This window comes from Ostrinia nubilalis, chromosome 28 (assembly GCF_963855985.1).
Source record: "Ostrinia nubilalis chromosome 28, ilOstNubi1.1, whole genome shotgun sequence".
Taxonomy (NCBI): Eukaryota; Metazoa; Arthropoda; class Insecta; order Lepidoptera; family Crambidae; genus Ostrinia; species Ostrinia nubilalis.
This window is the reverse complement of record NC_087115.1, coordinates 5,068,477-5,088,718: the sequence shown is the minus strand read 5'-3', so window position 1 is coordinate 5,088,718 and position 20,242 is coordinate 5,068,477. Positions and strand designations below refer to the sequence as shown.

Below are 20,242 nucleotides of genomic sequence, written 5' to 3'. Positions count from 1 at the left end.
AACCACTTTCATTCAATGCTGATACGTTTATAAAAGCATTTTCAAACTCTTGATCATTTTGAGCGCTTAATAAGCACCTAAACAAACGTGTATCAACAGCTACATGCGGAAATGCTCAGCTCTCTTCTAGAAGAAGAATAAGTGAGCTCAGAGCGAGCATATAGCGTTTCAACACTTCATCTGGAGGCATCCCAAAACCACGTTTCCAAAGACTGCAGCCAACGGCAAACGCAGTTCAGATTAATTTGAAACAACTCAGTTTCCATGCAATTAATTAGTGAACGAATGTAAGCAAAGTTCACTAAGAATGAGCAGCCAAATGCAGAAATGCTCAGCTCTCCTGCAGCAGGAATAAATGAGCTCAGAGCGAGCATATGGTCGCATCACAAGAGCACCTCACCGCTAACACATCCAACGAAATGGAGTATTCAATTAGTAATGTACTCAATGGAGGAGTCGACTACGTAAGCCATCTTCCGGCGCACCAGCGCCGCCAAGACAGGACTCGAGGTTGTCGCCGAGCTTCAAATGGGTCGGATGAATCTTCCCGCAAATGGAAGAAATTAACCACACAAAATGACAAACCCGAAGTGGAACCCGGAAGCTTTAGAGCTCTGTCCATACAATCCTGTGAAAGAATCGGACTGACGAAACATGCCCCATACCTACTTAGTCCAAACCAAAGTAGGATACTAGCGAGCAGATCCACAATATTCTATCATCTCCTGCAACTATATCTGTACCAATATTATAAAGATGAAAGATTTGTATTTTTATTGAATATTAGAATCCCAATTATAGTAGGTATTTATTATTTAAATTAAACACAGCATAATTATAGCTGTACACTATCAATTCGTGAATTTAAAGGCATCCTAGAACCATGTTTCCGAAGACTACAGTCAACGGCAAACGCAGTTCAGATGAATTTGAAACAACTCAGTTTCCATGCAATGTATTAGTGAACGAATGTAAGCAAAGGCAAGATGCTTCTTAGGACTTAACTGTGACGCTCCTGCAGCAAAATGTAATGCTCAGTTCACTTACACAGTCTTTGAACAGCACCGCTTTCAGTCAATGCTGATACGTTTATAAAAGCATTTACCAACTCTTGATCATTTGGAGCGCTTAATAAGCACCTAAACAAACGTGTATCAACAGCTACATGCAGAAATGCTCAGCTCTCTTCTAGAAGAAGAATAAGTGAGCTCAGAGCGAGCATATAGCGTATCAACACTTCAAACTGGAGGCATCCTAGAACCATGTTTCTAAAGACTGCAGCCAATGACAAACGCAGATCTGATGAATTTGAAACAACTCAGTTTCCGTGGAATGAATTATTGAATGAAGAATATAAGCAAAGCTCACTAAGAATGAGCAGCCAAATGCAGAAATGCTCAGCTCTCCTACAGCAGGAATAAATGAGCTCAGAGCGAGCATATGGCCGCATCACAAGAGCACGTCATCGCTAACACAAAAAATGAAAAGGAGTATGTCAATTTGGTAGTGCAGAAAAATCACAAGCTACATTACCTCTGTCCGTACAATCCTGTGAAAGAATCCGGCTGACATAAAGAGTTCATCATGTTAGCAGAACAATTCTGACATACCCCTGCATGCATACTTATTCCAAAGTAGGATACTAGCGAAACAATTCAAATCTATAACGTACACGTAGGCTATCTGTACCAATATTATAAAGAGAAAAGATTTATATTTTTATTGAATATTAACTAGAATCATTTTTTTTTAATTTTAATACACCATATAGCTGTACACTATCAATTCGTGAATTTAAAGGCATCCTAGAACCATGTTTCCGAAGACTTCAGTCAACGGCAAACGCAATTGAGATGAATTTGAACACTCGGTTTCCATGCAATTTATTAGTGAACAAATGTAAGCAAAGCTCACTAAGAAGGAGCAGCCAAATACAAAAAGGCTCAGCTCACCCACTCACAGAATGGAAACTGGTGAGCTCAAAGCGAGCATAATGGTTCCTTAGAACACCCATCGTCAGAACAATATAATAATATAATAAAATGGAGAGATGGTCATCTCATTTAAGACTAAGATCTAAGATCCCTCTCAAGAAAAAATAAATTAAGAACTTGAAACGAATATAACAATTTGTAATTATAATACCGCGTTCTAGGCGGGTATTATCATAAATTCATCTTCATAATTTGAATCGGACAAATCACAAAAACCGGTTAATAGAAATTCGATTTTATAAAATTTAGTAAAATATTACTTTGATTGATGTCATTCCATCGATGAATTAAGTAAAAATGACACTTTAGCGACCAAATGCAAGAATGCTTAGCTCACCCATTCGCAGAATGGGTCAGAATTTTTACAAAAAAAGCCAAAAAATTTGTTAAGGGCTAACACAATAATGGTTGCCAGTCACAGAGCGAGCTCGAAGCGAGTGTAATATGGCCGCACCACAATGTCTGATGGAGGGCACACCAGCTGACCAGCACCATGTGTAGCCCCTAAGATGAGTGACCAACAACCACGCAAGTGGATGTGATGCATTTCAAACAACCCTTTCAGTTACATACAAAGGAAAATCCACACAGAATGGATAGCCACATGCAAAAATGCTCAGCTGTCTTCAACAAGCAAAGAGCTTGTGGAGCTTGCAAGAGAGCAGCTCATTCAGCTCAGAGCGAGCATGTGACCATCAGGATTGGAAGATTAACTCGGCTCACCCAGGCAAAACCCCTGACTGTACCAATAACAAGAGCTAGCGCGCAAAACGTTAACTAGAAAGAGGAAATATATTTCAAAATTTTCATAATGTGGACCAGGTTTTTATGGTGAGGAAGACTGTCAATCAATAAACAGCCTTACTTGAGAACTCACACAACATACTTATTATGGAATTTGAAAAACTTGGAACTGCCTTTTTTGGTGTGTGCTGAGCAAACTTACTTGCCTCAGCGGCCAAATGCAAAAATACTCAGCTCTCCTCGACATGAGGGTAAAATGAGCTCAGAGCGAGCAAATGGCTACACCAGAAACTGAAGGCAGACAACCACACAGGGAACACCAGAATTAAACAACCCACTAGTACTTATTTGAATGAACTAGAAGGCATCATTAATGAATCACTCTTCTCCTGAGAAAAATTACAAACCACCATTCCTGGTAGCGTTATTCATCTACCTAATTTGATCGGCACTAATTAATGTAAACCAGTTACCGCTAACCAGTTGTTCATAATTCGATTTCATAAGGTTTTGTAAAATATTTTGATGTCATTTCATCAATTAAATGAGTGACACTTTAGCACCAAATGCAAGAATGCTTAGCTCACCCATTCGCAGAATGGGTAGAAATGAGCTCAAAGCGAGCATTATGGCGTCTCAAATGTCACACTAAACAGACGAGGCAGTCTCTTAAAAACTTTGTATTTAGGGTGTTTTTAATAACGTGTGGATTTCATCACGCACGCGGGATGGCCTGCGTCCCCTCACCCTCCGCGTGCGTATTCCACGCAAACAATAATTACTTGTATGAAAAGGACACTTGCGGGTGACACGCACGCGGGGCATACATAATACATACCGCCATAATAATCACCATCATCATAAATAATATCTGAAGTTTTCAGACGGACGCCATTCCGAGAAGCGATATGGCAATCGGCACTAATAAAGATTTGTATTTTAGTATTGAATATTTAAAAAACCTGATTAATATAGGCCTATTCAAATATACCTACCGGTGCGAAGCCGGGCACGGCGCGCCGCTAAGTATGGAATAACCACAGTTATAACAACAACATTGAATCTCGACAAATGTTGCAACAAACTGATAAAAACCACTTCCAGTCAATGCTGATACGTTTCTAAAAGCATTTTCCAACTCTTGATCATTTGGAGCGCTTAATAAGCACCTAAACAAACGTGTATCAACAGCTACATGCAGAAATGCTCAGCTCTCTTCTAGACGAAGAATAAAATGAGCTCAGAGCGAGCATATAGCGTATCAACACTTCAAACTGGAGGCATCCTAGTACCATATTTCTAAAGACTGCAGCCAACTGCAAACGCAGTTCAAATTAATTTGAAACAACTCAGTTTCCATGCAATTTATTCCCATGATACCCATGACCACGACATTTATAATCGCACCGTTTCCTATATTTCAAAAATTTTCATAATGTGGACCAGGTTTTTATGGTGAGAAAGACTGTCAATCAGTAAACAGCCTAACTTGAGAACTCACACAACATACTTATTATGGAATTTGAAAAACTTGGAACTGCCTTTTTTGGTGTGTGCTGAGCAAACTTACTTGCCTCAGCGGCCAAATGCAAAAATGCTCAGCTCTCCTCGACATGAGGGTAAAATGAGCTCAGAGCGAGCAAATGGCTACACCAGAAACTGAAGGCAGACAACCACACAGGGAACCCCAGAATTAAGCCCTCTAGTACTTATTTGAATGAACTAGAAGGCATCATTAATGAAGCACTCTTCTCCTGAGAAAAATTACAAACCACCATTCCTGGTAGCGTTATTCATCTACCTAATTTGATCGGCACTAATTAATGTAAACCATTAACCAGTTACCGCTAACCAGTTGTTCATAATTCGATTTCATAAGGTTTTGTAAAATATTTTGATGTCATTTCATCAATTAAATGAGTGACACTTTAGCACCAAATGCAAGAATGCTTAGCTCACCCATTCGCAGAATGGGTAGAAATGAGCTCAAAGCGAGCATTATGGCGTCTCAAATGTCACACTAAACAGACGAGGCAGTCTCTTAAAAACTTTGTATTTAGGGTATTTTTAATATCGTGCGGATTTCATCACGCACGCGGGATGGCCTGCGTCCCCTCACCCTCCGCGTGCGTATTCCACGCAAACAATAATTACTTGTATGAAAAGGACACTTGCGGGTGTCACGCACGCGGGGCATACATAATACATACCGCCATAATAATCACCATCATCATAAATAATATCTGAAGTTTCCAGACGGACGCCATTCCGAGAAGCGATATGGCAATCGGCACTAATAAAGATTTGTATTTTAGTATTGAATATTTAAAAAACCTGATTAATATAGGCCTATTCAAATATACCTACCGGTGCGAAGCCGGGCAGGGCGCGCCGCTAGTATGGAATAACCACAGTTATAACAACAACTTTGAATCTCGACAAATGTTGCAACAAACTGACAAAACAACTTCCAGTCAATGCTGATACGTTTATAAAAGCATTTTCCAACTCTTGATCATTTGGAGCGCTTAATAAGCACCTAAACAAACGTGTATCAACAGCTACATGCGGAAATGCTCAGCTCTCTTCTAGAAGAAGAATAAGTGAGCTCAGGGCGAGCATATAGCGTATCAACACTTCAAACTGGAGGCATCCCAGAACCCCGTTTCCAAAGACTGCAGCCAACGGCAAACGCAGTTCAGATGAATTTGCAACAACTCAGTTTCCATGCAATTAATTAGTGAACGAATGTAAGCAAAGCTCACTAAGAATGAGCAGCCAAATGCAAAAATGCTCAGCTCTCCTGCAGCAGGAATAAATGAGCTCAGAGCGAGCATATGGCCGCATCACAAGAGCACGTCACCGCTAAGTTAGCGGCGCTAACACAAAAATTGAAATGGAGTATGTCAATTTGTTATGTAGTCAAAGGTTATTAACAAACCATATTACAACAGAATTGGATTCGATTACGGATTCTACTTTTTTTTAAACATTTTCATAATGTGGACCAGGCTTTTAACAAAAAGACCGATAATTCAGTTAGGGGCTAACACTATAATGGTTGCCAGTCACAGAGCGAGCTCGAAGCGAGTGTAATATGGCCGCACCACAATGTTTTATGGAGGGCACACCAGCTGACCAGCACCATGTATATAGCCCTTAAGATGAGTGACCAACAACCACGCAAGAGGACGTGATGAATTTCAAACAACCCTTTCAGTTACATACAAAGGAAAATCCACACAGAATGGATAGCCACATGCAAAAATGCTCAGCTGTCTTCAAAACCAAAGAGCTTGTGGAGCTTGCAAGAGAGCAGCTCAATCAGCTCAGAGCGAGCATGTGACCATCAGAATTGGAAGGTCAACTCTGCTCACCCAGGCAAAACCCCTGACTGTACCAATGTCATCTATTGGATCTAGATTCTAGGTATTGGCAGATAAAACTCAGCTCAGATATTTGCCGTACATGAAACACCCTACTAATATTATCAATTAAATAAAAAACGCTCTGTTTCCTACATCTCAAACCTTTTCATAATGTGGACCAGGTTTTTATGGTGAGAACGACTGTCAATCAGTAAACAGCCTAACTTGAGAACTCACACAACATACTTATTATGGAATTTGAAAAACTTGGAACTGCCTTTTTAGGTGTGTGCTGAGCAAACTTACTTGCATCAGCGGCCAAATGCAAAAATGCTCAGCTCTCCTCGACATGAGGGTAAAATGAGCTCAGAGCGAGCAAATGGCGACACCAGAAACTGAAGGCAGACAACCACACAGGGAACCCCAGAATTAAACAACCCACTAGTACTTATTTGAATGAACTAGAAGGCATCATTAATGAATCACTCTTCTCCTGAGAAAAAATACAAATATAACCACCATTCCTGGTAGCGTTATTCATCCACCTAATTTGATCGGCACTAATTAATGTAAACCATTAACCAGTTACCGCTAACCAGTTATTCATAATTCGATTTCATAAGGTTTTGTAAAATATTTTGATGTCACTTCATTAATTAAATGAGTGATACTTTAGTATCAAATGCAAGAATGCTTAGCTCACCCATTCACAGAATGGGTATAAGAGCTCAAAGCGAGCATTATGGCGTCGTGTTACACTGAACAGACCGTCCAATATTATACGCCAGCAACATTTCCCATAAAGATTAAGGTCATCATGACATTAGATGCTTCTTAGGACTGAACTGTGACGCTCCTGCAGCAAAATGTAATTTAATGCTCAGTTCACTTGCACAGTCTTTGAACAGCACCGCTTCATGATGATGGTATTGATTAAGAAATGAAGAGCTTGACAAATATGTAAACAAACTTATCTCCGTCCTTCCTTACTCTCTCTACAAGCATGATCGAAGCACTTACTGGTGCTATATTAAATGCTTTTTATCCAAGTACTTCAGCAAACACAAGAATTCCTACTGAACCACTTCGGCGAGAAATTGTCTTTTACAGTCGACAGAACACTTAGCTATATTAAGCTACAATTAAAAGAACTTTTCGCAAGTACCTATACTAGTACTTCGATTGAAGCTTTTTCTAACAAACCAGTACATCATCATCACAACATAGAAATAATTGCACGCCATTTTCCAGTTCTTGTTTGACGCACGAAGGGAAAGAATTAGGCAATCTTTTCTGATTTTATAAACAAGAAAGATTTGTATTTTTGTATTGAATATTAGAATATTTTTCTGATAAAGGCATATTTTGGTATATCTACCCGTCCGAAGCTAGGGCGGGCCGCTAGTATGGAATAGCCACAGTTATAAAAACAACATTGAACCTCAAAAACGTGGCAACGACTGACAAAACCACTTTCAGTCAATGCTGATACGTTTATAAAAGCATTTTCAAACTCTTCTTATTGGGAGCGCTTAATAAGCACCTAAAAAAACGTGTATATAACAGCTACATGCGGAAATGCTCAGCTCTCTTCTAGAAGAAGAATAAGTGAGCTCAGAGCGAGCATATAGCGTATCAACATGTCAAACTGGAGGCATCCGCGAACGATGTTTCCAAAGACTGCAGCCAACGGCAAACGCAATGAAGATGAATTTGAAACAACTTGGTTTCTGTGCAATGAATTAGTGAACGAATGTAAGCAAAGCTCACTAAGAATGAGCAGCCAAATGCAAAAATGCTCAGCTCTCCTGCAGCAGGAATAAGTGAGCTCAGAGCGAGCATATGGCCGCATCACAAGAGCACGCGCACGCCAAGTAAAAGTGACACTTTAGCGACCAAATGCAAGAATGCTTAGCTCACCCATATAAAGAATGGGTCAGAATGTGCTCCAAGCGAGCATTATGGCGTCTCAGTGGCACACTGAACAAAACGTGCGGCTTATTTGAATACCACCACAAACCAATAGTATGTGCTTACTGAACAGGGATCAAACCACATACTACCAATACAAAAACAAATACCATATCAGGTTATACATCATATGCATCACCTACTTACAAATATAAATAAATAAGTAATATCAGCAAACATGGAAAATTAATTAACTAAGAGAAGCCTCATCTTCATAATTTGAACCAGACAAATGGCAAGAACCAGAAGTGCGATTTTATAAGGTTTTGTACAGTGTAACTTTGATGTCATTCCATCAATTAAATAAGTAACAGAGTGACACTAGCGACCACATACAAGAATGCTTAGCTCACCCATATAAAGAATGGGTCAGAATGAGCTCAAAGCGAGCATTATGACGTCGTTTTACACTGAACAGACCGTCAAATATATACGCCAGCAACATTTCCCATAAAGATTAAGGTCATCATGACATTAGATGCTTCTTAGGACTTAACTGTGACGCTCCTGCAGCAAAATGTAATGCTCAGTTCACTTACACAGTCTTTGAACAGCACCGCTTTCAGTCAATGCTGATACGTTATAAAAGCATTTACCAACTCTTGATCATTTGGAGCGCTTAATAAGCACCTAAACAAACGTGTATCAACAGCTACATGCAGAAATGCTCAGCTCTCTTCTAGAAGAAGAATAAGTGAGCTCAGAGCGAGCATATAGCGTATCAACACGTCAAACCGAATGGCTATTCGGAGAACGATATTTCCAAAATTGGCATCCAAATCAGCCAGTCAACGGCAAACACAGTTCAGAAGCGTTTTCATAATGTAGAACAGGCTTCTTACAAAAAGACCGAAACAGTCTGGAATTAGCTCGAGAATGGTTGCCAGTCACAGAGCGAGCTCGAAGCAAGTGTAACTAATATGGCCGCACCACAGTGTCTGATGGAGGGCACACCAGCTGACCAGCACCATGTATATAGCCCCTAAGATGAGTGACCAACAACCACGCAAGAGGATGCGATGAATTTCAAACAACCCTTTCAGTCTACAAAGGGCTTATCCGGAAATCTTATCCAGACAATGAACGACACTTGAGGGAGATGGCATACCAGGAACGCACCTCTTCCTATATCAAAACTTTTCATAATGTGGACCAGGTTTTTATGGTGAGAAAGACTGTCAATCAATTAACAGCCTAACAAAAGAACTCACACAACATACTTATTATGGAATTTGAAAAATTTGGGGCTGCCGTTTTTGGTGTGGGCTGTGCAAACTTACCTGCATCAGCGGCCAAATGCAAGAATGCTCAGCTCTCCTCAACATGAGGGTAAAATGAGCTCAGAGCGAGCAAACGGCTACACCAGAAACCGAAGGCGGACAACCACACAGGGAACCTCAGAATTAAATCCACTAGTAGTCTAGTACTTATTTGAATGACCTAGAAGGAATCATTAATGACTCACTCTTTTCCTGAGAAAAATTACAAATCACCATTACTGGTAGCGTTATTCATCTACATAATGTAAACCATTAACCAGTTACCGCTAATCAGTTTTTCAAAATTCGATTTTAGAAGGTTTTTGTATAGTGTTTTGATGTTATTTCATCAATTAAATGAGTGACACGTTAGCACCAAATGCAAGAATGCTTAGCTCACCCATTCTCAGAATGGATAGAAATGAGCTCAAAGCGAGCATTATGGCGTCGTGTTACACTGAACAGACCGTCAAAAATATACGCCAGCAACGTTTCCCATAAAGATGAAGGTCATCATGACTTAGGACCTAGCTGTGACGGTCCTGCAGCAAAATGTAGTGCTCAGTTCACTAACACGGTCTTTGAACAGCACCGCTTTTAGTCAATGCTGATACGTTTATAAAAGCATTTACCAACTCTTGATCATTTGGAGCGCTTAATAAGCACCTAAACAAACGTGTATCATCAGCTACATCGATACCTCTGGGCTCAAAGGTCGTAAAGGACAAAATACCGAAAATGAGTTATTTATACAGTTTTACTCAGAATTTAATTATCTATCGATCTGTATATTTAGTTTGTCGAAATTCTCAAAAAAAGTGCCTTTACGACCCATCATTTTTGATAAGCTAAACAGAAATCATCCTGAAAATTGGGATGTAAATACCATTTGATTTTTTTGTACAGTTACCATGGTAGTAAAGAACAAGTAAACACAATTTTTTGGGCGTATAATGTGCATGAAGTATATCTATTGTCCTATACAACCTAACATTTTCATACCAAAGTCTAAATAATTTGTCCTTTACGCCCTTAGATTATCTAAACAAATATTTTAAAAATCTACAAAGAGAAGATATTATAATAACTGAGAAGGTTAATTTTATAGACGTTTCTTATTGTATTTAAGTAGGTGCGTTTGGAACAAACGAAAGAACTAAAAAAATCATCAAAAATATGTAATAAAACTATTTTAGAGTGTATTTATGTGATTGTACACACTACAGCACATCAGGTTACCCATTTTTGTTGCCAAACTCGCCCCTATTACAACTGCTCAAGAACCCACAGTGGTTACGTTGACGTGCCGTCGTCTGTACATTATTAAAATGATGACATCTACCTACATAGGGCAAAGAAATGTTGCTTTTTATTATTTCTCATATTTGAAGAAACTACGTATTTGTCAGGTAAAAGATCATTAAAAGATGATTTAAGAAAATGAAAGCATGTTATAGCATGTTTTTATGATTTTTATGATGACTATCCTAACTTAATTAAGTAATGAAAAGAAAAATGAAAAAGCTAGATTTGTTAAAATATTATGAGAAAAAAAAGTCACCTTACTGTAGTATCTTAAGGTGTCATTATTTTCTATGCACAAATCACACAAATGCTACACTTATCAATTGTTTTTAATGATTTCCTAGTAATTTTGACTAACGCCCTTGGTCAAAACCACTTTTACTGTAGGTACTAACAATTATAATAAATAAGTATAGTTTCTAAAGTTATTTGGATCAGCTAATATTTATGTAGTAGGAAAAATATTTACACAACATGGGAAAATATAGTGTTAGTTGAGACTTAATCTACTAAAAACCGTGAATGCACTTTTTTTCGAACTTAAATTTTATATTAAAAATAATCGGCTATTAAAAACGGTATTATTACTCCTACAGTAAAGTAAGTGGATGTACTTTACTGGAATGAAAGCTTCCTACTTGTAATCTTACTTACCTAACCTTTCTACTTTTATATCAAGTAAAATGACATAATTTTAAGCTAGTATGAATAATAATTTTTAATCTATTTAGAATTTAGAATAATTTATAGTTTGGTTTTCGCTTGTCCTTAATAATTCTATCCGATCTGCATTATCATAAGGTCAACTGGTTGACAGACTATGGAATTAAGTCCGCCATTTGTAGTTTTTTTACAATAATAATGATTAAATAAAAATAAATAAAATTAAATTGGTTTCGGCTTTTCGTATATAGTAGGTAAACATTTATGAAGTTTTATTTTAAAGCGTCATAATATTTATTTTCTAAATTCGCTCTTATATCGGAATTAATCGAAAATGGTATCTTCTAGTTCGAAGATATCAAATCTTCTGCTTAAATAGTTTCATAAATTGTGTGCATTAAATTATAAAGCTACGAAAAATCATTTTATATTATTTAAAAGACCATAATTCATTAAAAATGTGTGAAGAAATGGTATATTACATATCAAATACCATAAAACATTAAATATTTAAGCTAAATTATCAATTTACCCTTGCATAATACCTTACCTGGGTGTTCCGTTACGACCTATGAAAACCTATAAAACTATGTAAATTGTCATTTATTACCTTGGTTTTGTAGTTTTGTGAAATAATAAGAGACTTACGTCCTGAGTAACTTGCCTAGGACGAATATTTGAGGGGCGTAAAGGTCTTTTTATTGTAATTTTGAGGGCGTAAAGGAAATCTATCTCAGTAAATACAGCTCTAGTCTAGTTTCTCAATACCTCCTCGGAAAATGCTGTGAATTCTAAGCACTTTCTTCCTAAGTCATATTTTAATAGCTCAAAAAACAAAAAAGTTACTGTTCGCGCTGCTACATCAGCGCCACCACCGGCGACGCTAGCGCCCTCTATTATAATCAAGCATGCTCCATAGAAAGAAGTCTATGGAGCCGAGAGAATTTTTGTCTATGCGACGACCGCCAACCGAAGCGTCGCTTCCATTTTTTTACCGCCAACGAGAAAGGCTTTATTTTCTGTAATGTACCTATAATATTGTTTAAACCGAAGTAAACCCCAAAGTTCACCGAAGAATGGCTTATTATTGAAAAGGCCCCTATTTTCAAGATCCTACAAAACTACAAATTATAAACCTAAGCTCCAACATGTTATTTGGCGACCGTAGACATCACGAACACGAAGAAAACTGCTGAAAAACGATGATTCCGATGAAGAACCGATGCTAAACCCAAATCCAGGCCTCCATCCAAGATTCCAAGCACCTATAACCTATTGCACGATTGTAATGCGCATGGAGTGTCGTAAAGTGTTTCATCCAAAGTTTTCATGTTAACTCGCTAAGTATATTTCAAATTCTCCAAGCAACAGGTGGGTTCTTTTCTTGTCGCTCTTCACTGTCTTCCTGTTTGTGCCTTCGCTATTAGCTTTTGCACGCATTAAACACCACACGCCGAACTGTTTCAGTCTAATCGGGCCTACAACGTGGGGGTGCCTATCACGCGTGCTAACCTCTGAGCTGCCGATCTCCGCTTCTGCTGCGGGCGGCGTCAGGGCAGTTGTAAAGCTTCGGGGCATCGGGCTGAGGCTGCGACGCGCACGAGTTGCGCAAAGGACCGCTATACAAGTTTGACCTGCACATTTTATTTGCTTATTTCATTGTTTGTGCGCCAAAATGTCTGAGAGTGATGACTATAACGAGAGATCCGCCAAATTGGACCTCACTAAATTGTATAGGCAACGTAGTTCTATCAAAGGCCGTCTAACTTCAATTAAAAACTACTTGCAAACTATTAAATTGATCAACCCGAGTGACCTTAAAGGTGCAAAACTTAAGGAGCTCACTATTCGGTTAGAAAAATGTCAAGAACTATTTTCATCCTTCGATAAATTGCAAACAATAATAGAAAATAACTCTGACAATTTAGATATTCAATTACAAGAGAGAGAATCAATAGAAAGTGACATGTACTCTGCTTTGTCTAGCTTCCAAGAAATAATTGAGTCTGCTACTCCAAATTCCAATTCAAAGATTTGTGATGCATGTAGTGTTTCCAACGGCAGTCACTCACAAGAATTTAATAATATCAAGTTGCCAACTATAAAATTGCCTACATTTGATGGAAATTACCTAAAATGGCTAGAGTTTCATGACACTTTTGATTCATTAATTAATTCCAATGATTCTATTCCGGCAATAAACAAATTTCATTATCTCAGATCATCACTAGAGGGAAGTGCTCTTGTTGTTATAAAATCTATTGAATTTACATCCAAAAATTACCTTGTTGCTTGGGAATTGTTATGCGAGAGATACAACAACAAAAATATTTTGATTAATAATCACCTAAAGTCATTGTTTTCAATTGAGCTAATTAACAAAGAGTCTTATAAGGCATTACGCTATTTAATTGATAATGTCACTAAAAACTTGAGATCTCTAAATACTTTGGGTCTGCCCACCGATAGTTGGGATGCCTTGATAATATATTTAGTATCTTCTAAATTAGATACTTCTACCAATTGTAAGTGGGAAGAGCATAAGAGTACCTTACCAAGCTTGCCCACACTAGATAATTTCTTTCAATTTTTGCGAAATAGGGCTGCTATTTTAGAAACTACCTCTATAAATAAGGTAGAGAAGCCCGTCTATCAAACTAAAAGTTTTCAAAGGTCTAACAATAATACAACCAAGTCTTTTTCAGTGTCATTGGAAGACAATAGTGATGCAATTGCCACATCCTATACCCCTACATGTGTCATTTGTAGTCAATCTCATCCAACTTACCGATGTCCAACTTTCAAAAAGTTGTCTGTTGAAGACAGACTCAATGAAGTTACTCGACTAAAGTTATGTAATACTTGCCTTCGTAAGGGCCATATTTCTTCTCAGTGTAGACTGAAAGGATCATGTCGTATGTGCAAGTCTAGGCACAATACTTTGTTACATTTTGACAAACCCAATATTAAGGAAGCCGATAACATTACTGTTCCTTCCTTGCCTATATCTCTCTCAGCTGTTTCAGTTGGCCAAGTCCTCCTATGTACTGCTATGGTTGAGATTGAATCCAATAATAACTTGTACCAAGCGCGTGCTCTGCTAGACACGGGCAGCCAATCGTCTTTTGTGACTGATGCATTCATACAAAAATTAAGTTTGCTTACCGAGGACATCAACTCGATGAGTGTGTCTGGGATCAACAATGTCGCGTTTTCTATAACAGAACGTTGTAAGTTAACTCTAAAATCCAAAGTTAGTTCATTCAAGAAGCAGGTGCAGTGCTTAGTTGTGCCTGAGATAACTGGACAATTACCATCTATGAATGTCAATATTGAGCATCTTAACTTGCCTACCGATCTTGAGCTTGCTGATCCTCTATTTTACTGTCCCTCCACTGTCGATATACTTTTGGGGGCAGACGTTTTCTGGGATATTGTAGGTTCAAAGCGAATTAAGTTAGGATCCAACAAACCTATTTTGCAACAATCCCACTTAGGGTGGCTAATTTCTGGGCCTATAAGTAATACCCAGCCTAATAAAGACTAATTTCTGGGCCTATATGTGATACCCAGCCTAATAAATATTAATTTCTGGGCCTATATGTAAACCCTGCCTATAAATGTAAACTAATCTCTGGGCCTATGTAAACCCAGCCTATAAATGTAAACTATTTCTGGGCCTATAAGTCATACCCAGCCTATTCTACAATCAAATTCTAATGTTCATTGTTATTTCAGTAAGGAAATACATGATTCACTAAAGTTATTTTGGGAAATTGATGAATTTCACCCCCATATGTTAAAGTTACCTAATTTTAAACAAAGACAAGATATTTTAGGGGTAAGTTAGTCTCCTAAACTAGATTAATTGCATTTCAATTGATATTGATTCAAATTTGCCAATTACTAAACTATTTTATGATTATTCTATTTTATGCATGACATGTAAAATCTTTGACCCACTGGGACTATTATCTGCATGCACTATTAAAGCCAAAATTATGCTACAAAAGCTTTGGAGCCTAAAATTGGACTGGGATGATCCAGTGCCGCCTAACTTATCCAAAGATTGGTCTATAATTGCCAATAATCTAAATAAACTATCTTCATTATACATACCTCGCCATGTTGTTTGTAATGAACCCATATCAATTGAGTTGCATTGTTTTGTGGACGCATCACAGGATGCCTATGGCACCTGTATCTATCTGCGCTCAATTGACAAAGATAACAATGTTTCAGTCAAGTTATTATGCGCCAAGGCTCGAGTCGCGCCTATCAAACCTACAACTATTCCGCGACTGGAGCTCTGTGGTGGCCTCTTGGGAGCTCGCCTATGTTCTAAATTAATAAAATCTCTAAAATTGGATTTTAAACAAGTAGTATTTTGGACTAACTCTACAATTTTATTAAGTTGGATCAAAACACCTCAAAAATTACTAAAAGCCTTTGTTTCTAACAGAATTCAAGAAATTAACGAGCTCACAAGCGGTCACACTTGGCGACACGTTCCTACGGATCTCAATCCGGCTGATTTGGCCTCTCGAGGAGTCGAACCCCAAGACCTAGAACCTACTAGTATATGGTGGTCAGGGCCTCCTTACCTAGCACACGATTATGTAGAGTGGCCACAGCAACTTATTAATTTTTCTGTTGAAGTTCCCGAATTAAAAGTTCATTTAAATATTGAAAAACCTACATTTATTGATTTTGACAAATATTCATCCTATAGTAAATTAAAAAGAATATTTGCCTATGTATTGCAATTTGCCAACAATGTTAATAAAAACAAAGCTAAGATTACGGGCTCACTACAAGTTGAAGAGTTGAATAAATCTCAAACATTGTTAATTAAATTCTGTCAATTTGAATCTTTTCATACAGAAATTAATGCTATTTCAAAGAGCCAACCATTGCATCATAAGTCTAAACTTTTACCTCTAAATCCATTCCTCGACGCAGATGGCGTCCTACGAGTAGGAGGAAGGCTAAAATTATCTAATCACGAGTTCGATAAAAATCATCCTATAATTTTAGATAAACATCGATTAACTAGATTGATTTTAATTGATGAACATTTACGTCTTTTTCACGCAGGGCCTCAGCTCCTGCTAGCTTCCATCAGGGACACCTTCTGGCCCCTGGGTGGCAGGGCGCTTGCTCGCAGCGTCACGAAGGCCTGCGTCACTTGCATCCGTTGGCGCGGCAAGACTATGCAGCCCCTTATGGGCCACTTGCCGGTCAACCGCACTAATGTGTCATTCCCATTTTATTATTGTGGCGCCGATTTTGCCGGGCCATTTCAAATATCCAGTCGTAAAGGACGTGGCAATCGCATCACCAAATGTTATCTATGTATATTTGTATGTCTTACAACCAAGGCTGTCCACCTTGAGGTGGTCAGTGACCTAAGTACTGAAGCTTTTATTTTATGTCTTCGACGTTTTGTATCTCGCCGCGGCAAACCCCATACGATCCATTGCGACAACGGCACTAACTTCGTTGGGGCAAACAATGAATTAAGTAGAATGTTGCGGTCAAGTCGTCAGCCCGTATGCAATTTTACTAGTAGCGAAGGCATAACCATGAAGTTTATACCGGCATACTCCCCCAATTTCGGCGGTTTATGGGAGGCCGGCGTTAAATCGTCAAAATTTCATTTAAAACGGGTCGCGGGCAATAGTTCACTAACATTTGAAGAACTTACTACGCTCTTCGCGCAAATAGTCAATCCTCAATTCCCGCCCCCTGTCACCTCTATCTTCCGATCCTCTTGACCTGACTCCTATCACTCCTGGCCACTTCCTCATCGGTCGTCCACTCATGTCGGTGCCATCTCATCCGCTTGAAGAACTGAAGTCTACCAATCGCTACCACATCATAGAGAGACTCCGGCAGCAATTTTGGGACAGATGGAGGACGGAGTACCTATCAGAGCTCCAGGTCCGAACGAAGTGGAGGACAATGCAGCATCAAGCCAAGGAAGGCGACCTGGTCCTACTCAAAGAAGACCACGCCCCACCTATGAAATGGCGCCTAGGACGGATTGTCAAACTCTACCCCGGACCCGACAATATCACCAGAGTTGTGGATGTCAACACGGCCAAAGGAATTGTCCGCCGTGCTCTCAACAAGCTCGTCGCACTGCCGCCTTCGAATGAAGTTGAAACCCAGTCACCTGCTTTCAACGGGCCCCAGTATGTTCGCGCTGCTACATCAGCGCCACCACCGGCGACGCTAGCGCCCTCTATTATAATCAAGCATGCTCCATAGAAAGAAGTCTATGGAGCCGAGAGAATTTTTGTCTATGCGACGACCGCCAACCGAAGCGTCGCTTCCATTTTTTTACCGCCAACGAGAAAGGCTTTATTTTCTGTAATGTACCTATAATATTGTTTAAACCGAAGTAAACCCCAAAGTTCACCGAAGAATGGCTTATTATTGAAAAGGCCCCTATTTTCAAGATCCTACAAAACTACAAATTATAAACCTAAGCTCCAACAGTTACTGTCGAATAAAAAAATAAAAAAACGTTTTTTGCTTCTCCTGAAAAGTCGTACTTTGTCCTTTACGACCTTTGAGCCCAGAGGTATCGACATGCGGAAATGCTCAGCTCTCTTCTAGAAGAAGAATAAGTGAGCTCAGAGCGAGCATATAGCGTATCAACACTTCAAACTGGAGGCATCCCAGAACCATGTTTCCAAAGACTGCAGCCAACGGCAAACGCAGTTCAGATGAATTTGCAACAACTCAGTTTCCATGCAATTAATTAGTGAACGAATGTAAGCAAAGCTCACTAAGAATGAGCAGCCAAATGCAGAAATGCTCAGCTCTCCTGCAGCAGGAATAAATTAATGAGCTCAGAGCGAGCATATGGCCGCATCACAAGAGCACGTCACCGCTAACACAAAAATTTAAATGGAGTATGTCAATTGGTATTATTTTATTTTATTATTGGTAAGAAATTTACCACACAAAATGACGAACTCGAAGTCGAACCTGTCGCACCGAAGCACTAAGAGCTCTGCAGGTAGTCCCGGATCAACACATAAGTACGTTACTAATAGCGATCCAGCTAAATCCAAAAAACAGACAGAAAGATGACAGAGAGAAAGATGTTCTGATAAGAACACTCCATAAATACCGAAAACTATTCGTAAAAACTAGTCGCACAAAAATCGAATCACCAATCGCTACAATTTACAGTAGTTCAACGCGACATTTTCATAATGTGGACCAGGCTTTTTTTATTAAAATACCAATAATCAGTTAGGGGCTAACACGATAATGGTTGCCAGTCACAGAGCGAGCTCGAAGTGAGTGTAATATGGCCGCACCACAATGTCTGATGGAGGGCACACCAGCTGACCAGCACCATGTGTATAGCCCCTAAGATGAGTGACCAACAATCACGCAAGTGGTTTCATATTTCAAACAAATTAAAATCCACACAGAATGGATAGCCACATGCAAAAATACTCAGCTGTCTTCAACAAGCAAAGAGCTTGTGGAGCTTGCAAGAGAGCAGCTCATTCAGCTCAGAGCGAGCATGTGTCCATCAGAATTGGAAGGTCAACTCGGCTCACCCAGGCAAAACCCCTGACTGTACCTATGACAAGGACAAGCGCTCAGAATGTAAATTTAGAAAGAGGAAATATATTATTCAAAATTTTTCATAATGTGGACCAGGTTTTTATGGTGAGGAAGACTGTCAATCAATAAACAGCCTTACTTGAGAACTCACAAAACATATTTTTTATTGAATTTGAAAAATTTGGGGCTGCCGTTTTTGGTGTGGGCTGAGCAAACTTACCTGCATCAGCGGCCAAATGCAAAAATGCTCAGCTCTCCTCAACATGAGGGTAAAATGAGCTCAGAGCGAGCAAATGGCTACACCAGAAACTGAAGGCAGACAACCACACAGGGAACCCCAGAATTAAACCCACACAGTTTTTCATAATTCCATTTTATTAGGCTTTAAGTTTTGAATCATGTTTTGATGTCACTTCAATAATTAAAATGAGTGATACTTTAGTATCAAATGCAAGAATGCTTAGCTCACCCATTCACAGAATGGGTATAATAAAAGCTCAAAGCGAGCATTATGGCGTCGTGTTACACTGAACAGACCGTCCAAAATATACGCCAGCAACATTTCCCATAAAGATTAAGGTCATCATGACATTAGATGCTTCTTAGGACTTAACTGTGACGCTCCTGCAGCAAAATGTAATGCTCAGTTCACTTGCACAGTCTTTGAACAGCACCGCTTCATGATGATGGTATTGATTAAGCAATGAAGAGCTTGACAAATATGTAAACGAACTTATCTCCGTCCTTACTCTCTCTACAAGCATGATCGAAGCACTCTCTGGTGCTATATTAAATCCTTTTTAGCTAAGTACTTCAGCAAGAAGAACAAGAATGCCTGCAGAACCACTTCGGCGGGAAATTATTGTCTTTCAAAGTATTCTGAAAGTCAAAGAGGTCTGATTCAAAGGACCTATCGCAAGTGTACAAGGGGACACAATCACGGGCCCACCATAATAAAAACGTCTAGAATTCTTTCACTTCTTCAATAATTCATCATCATCATAAACACCAATAAAATTTATTTATTTATATTAGGCAAACAAACGATGTCAAATATACGCCCGACATAATCCGACTCTTGTCTAAAAACCACACCGGGAAAGAGGCAATAAGGGAATTATATTATAAAGAAGAAAGATTTGTATTTTTGTATCGAATATTTCATTTTTTGTCTCATTAACAAATGCATATTATTATTCTATTGTATACCCGTGCGACGCCGGGGCGGGCCGCTAGTATGGAATAGCTACGGTTAGAACCACAACATTGAAGCTCGAAAAAGTTGGCAAAGATCTGACAAAACCACTTTCAGTCAATGCCGATACGTTCATAAAAGCATTTTCCA

General features: G+C 39.0%; 2 protein-coding genes across 2 annotated transcripts in view; one reads left to right on the top strand and one right to left on the bottom strand.

The window, feature by feature from the left end:
• The window catches only part of LOC135085267 (uncharacterized), a 198,835-nt gene that overhangs the window by 45,429 nt on the left and 133,164 nt on the right, over positions 1-20,242 (bottom strand). The gene's annotated exons all lie outside the window — the stretch shown is intronic.
• On the top strand, positions 7,747-17,577 carry LOC135085218 (uncharacterized). The gene is made up of 3 exons (XM_063979974.1): positions 7,747-7,861; positions 16,402-16,544; positions 17,032-17,577. The coding sequence occupies exons 1-3, from the start codon at positions 7,747-7,749 to the stop codon at positions 17,575-17,577; spliced, it is 804 nt and encodes a 267-aa protein (XP_063836044.1).

Coding starts and splice junctions, on each gene's coding strand:
- LOC135085218 (XM_063979974.1), top strand. CDS start 7,747: ATGTCAAACTGGAGGCATCCGCGAACGATGTTTCCAAAGACTGCAGCC. Junction 7,862..16,401: donor CAATGAATTAGTGAACGAAT/GTAAGCAAAGCT, acceptor TTTTTCACGCAG/GGCCTCAGCTCCTGCTAGCT. Junction 16,545..17,031: donor CCCTTATGGGCCACTTGCCG/GTCAACCGCACT, acceptor TCGCGCAAATAG/TCAATCCTCAATTCCCGCCC.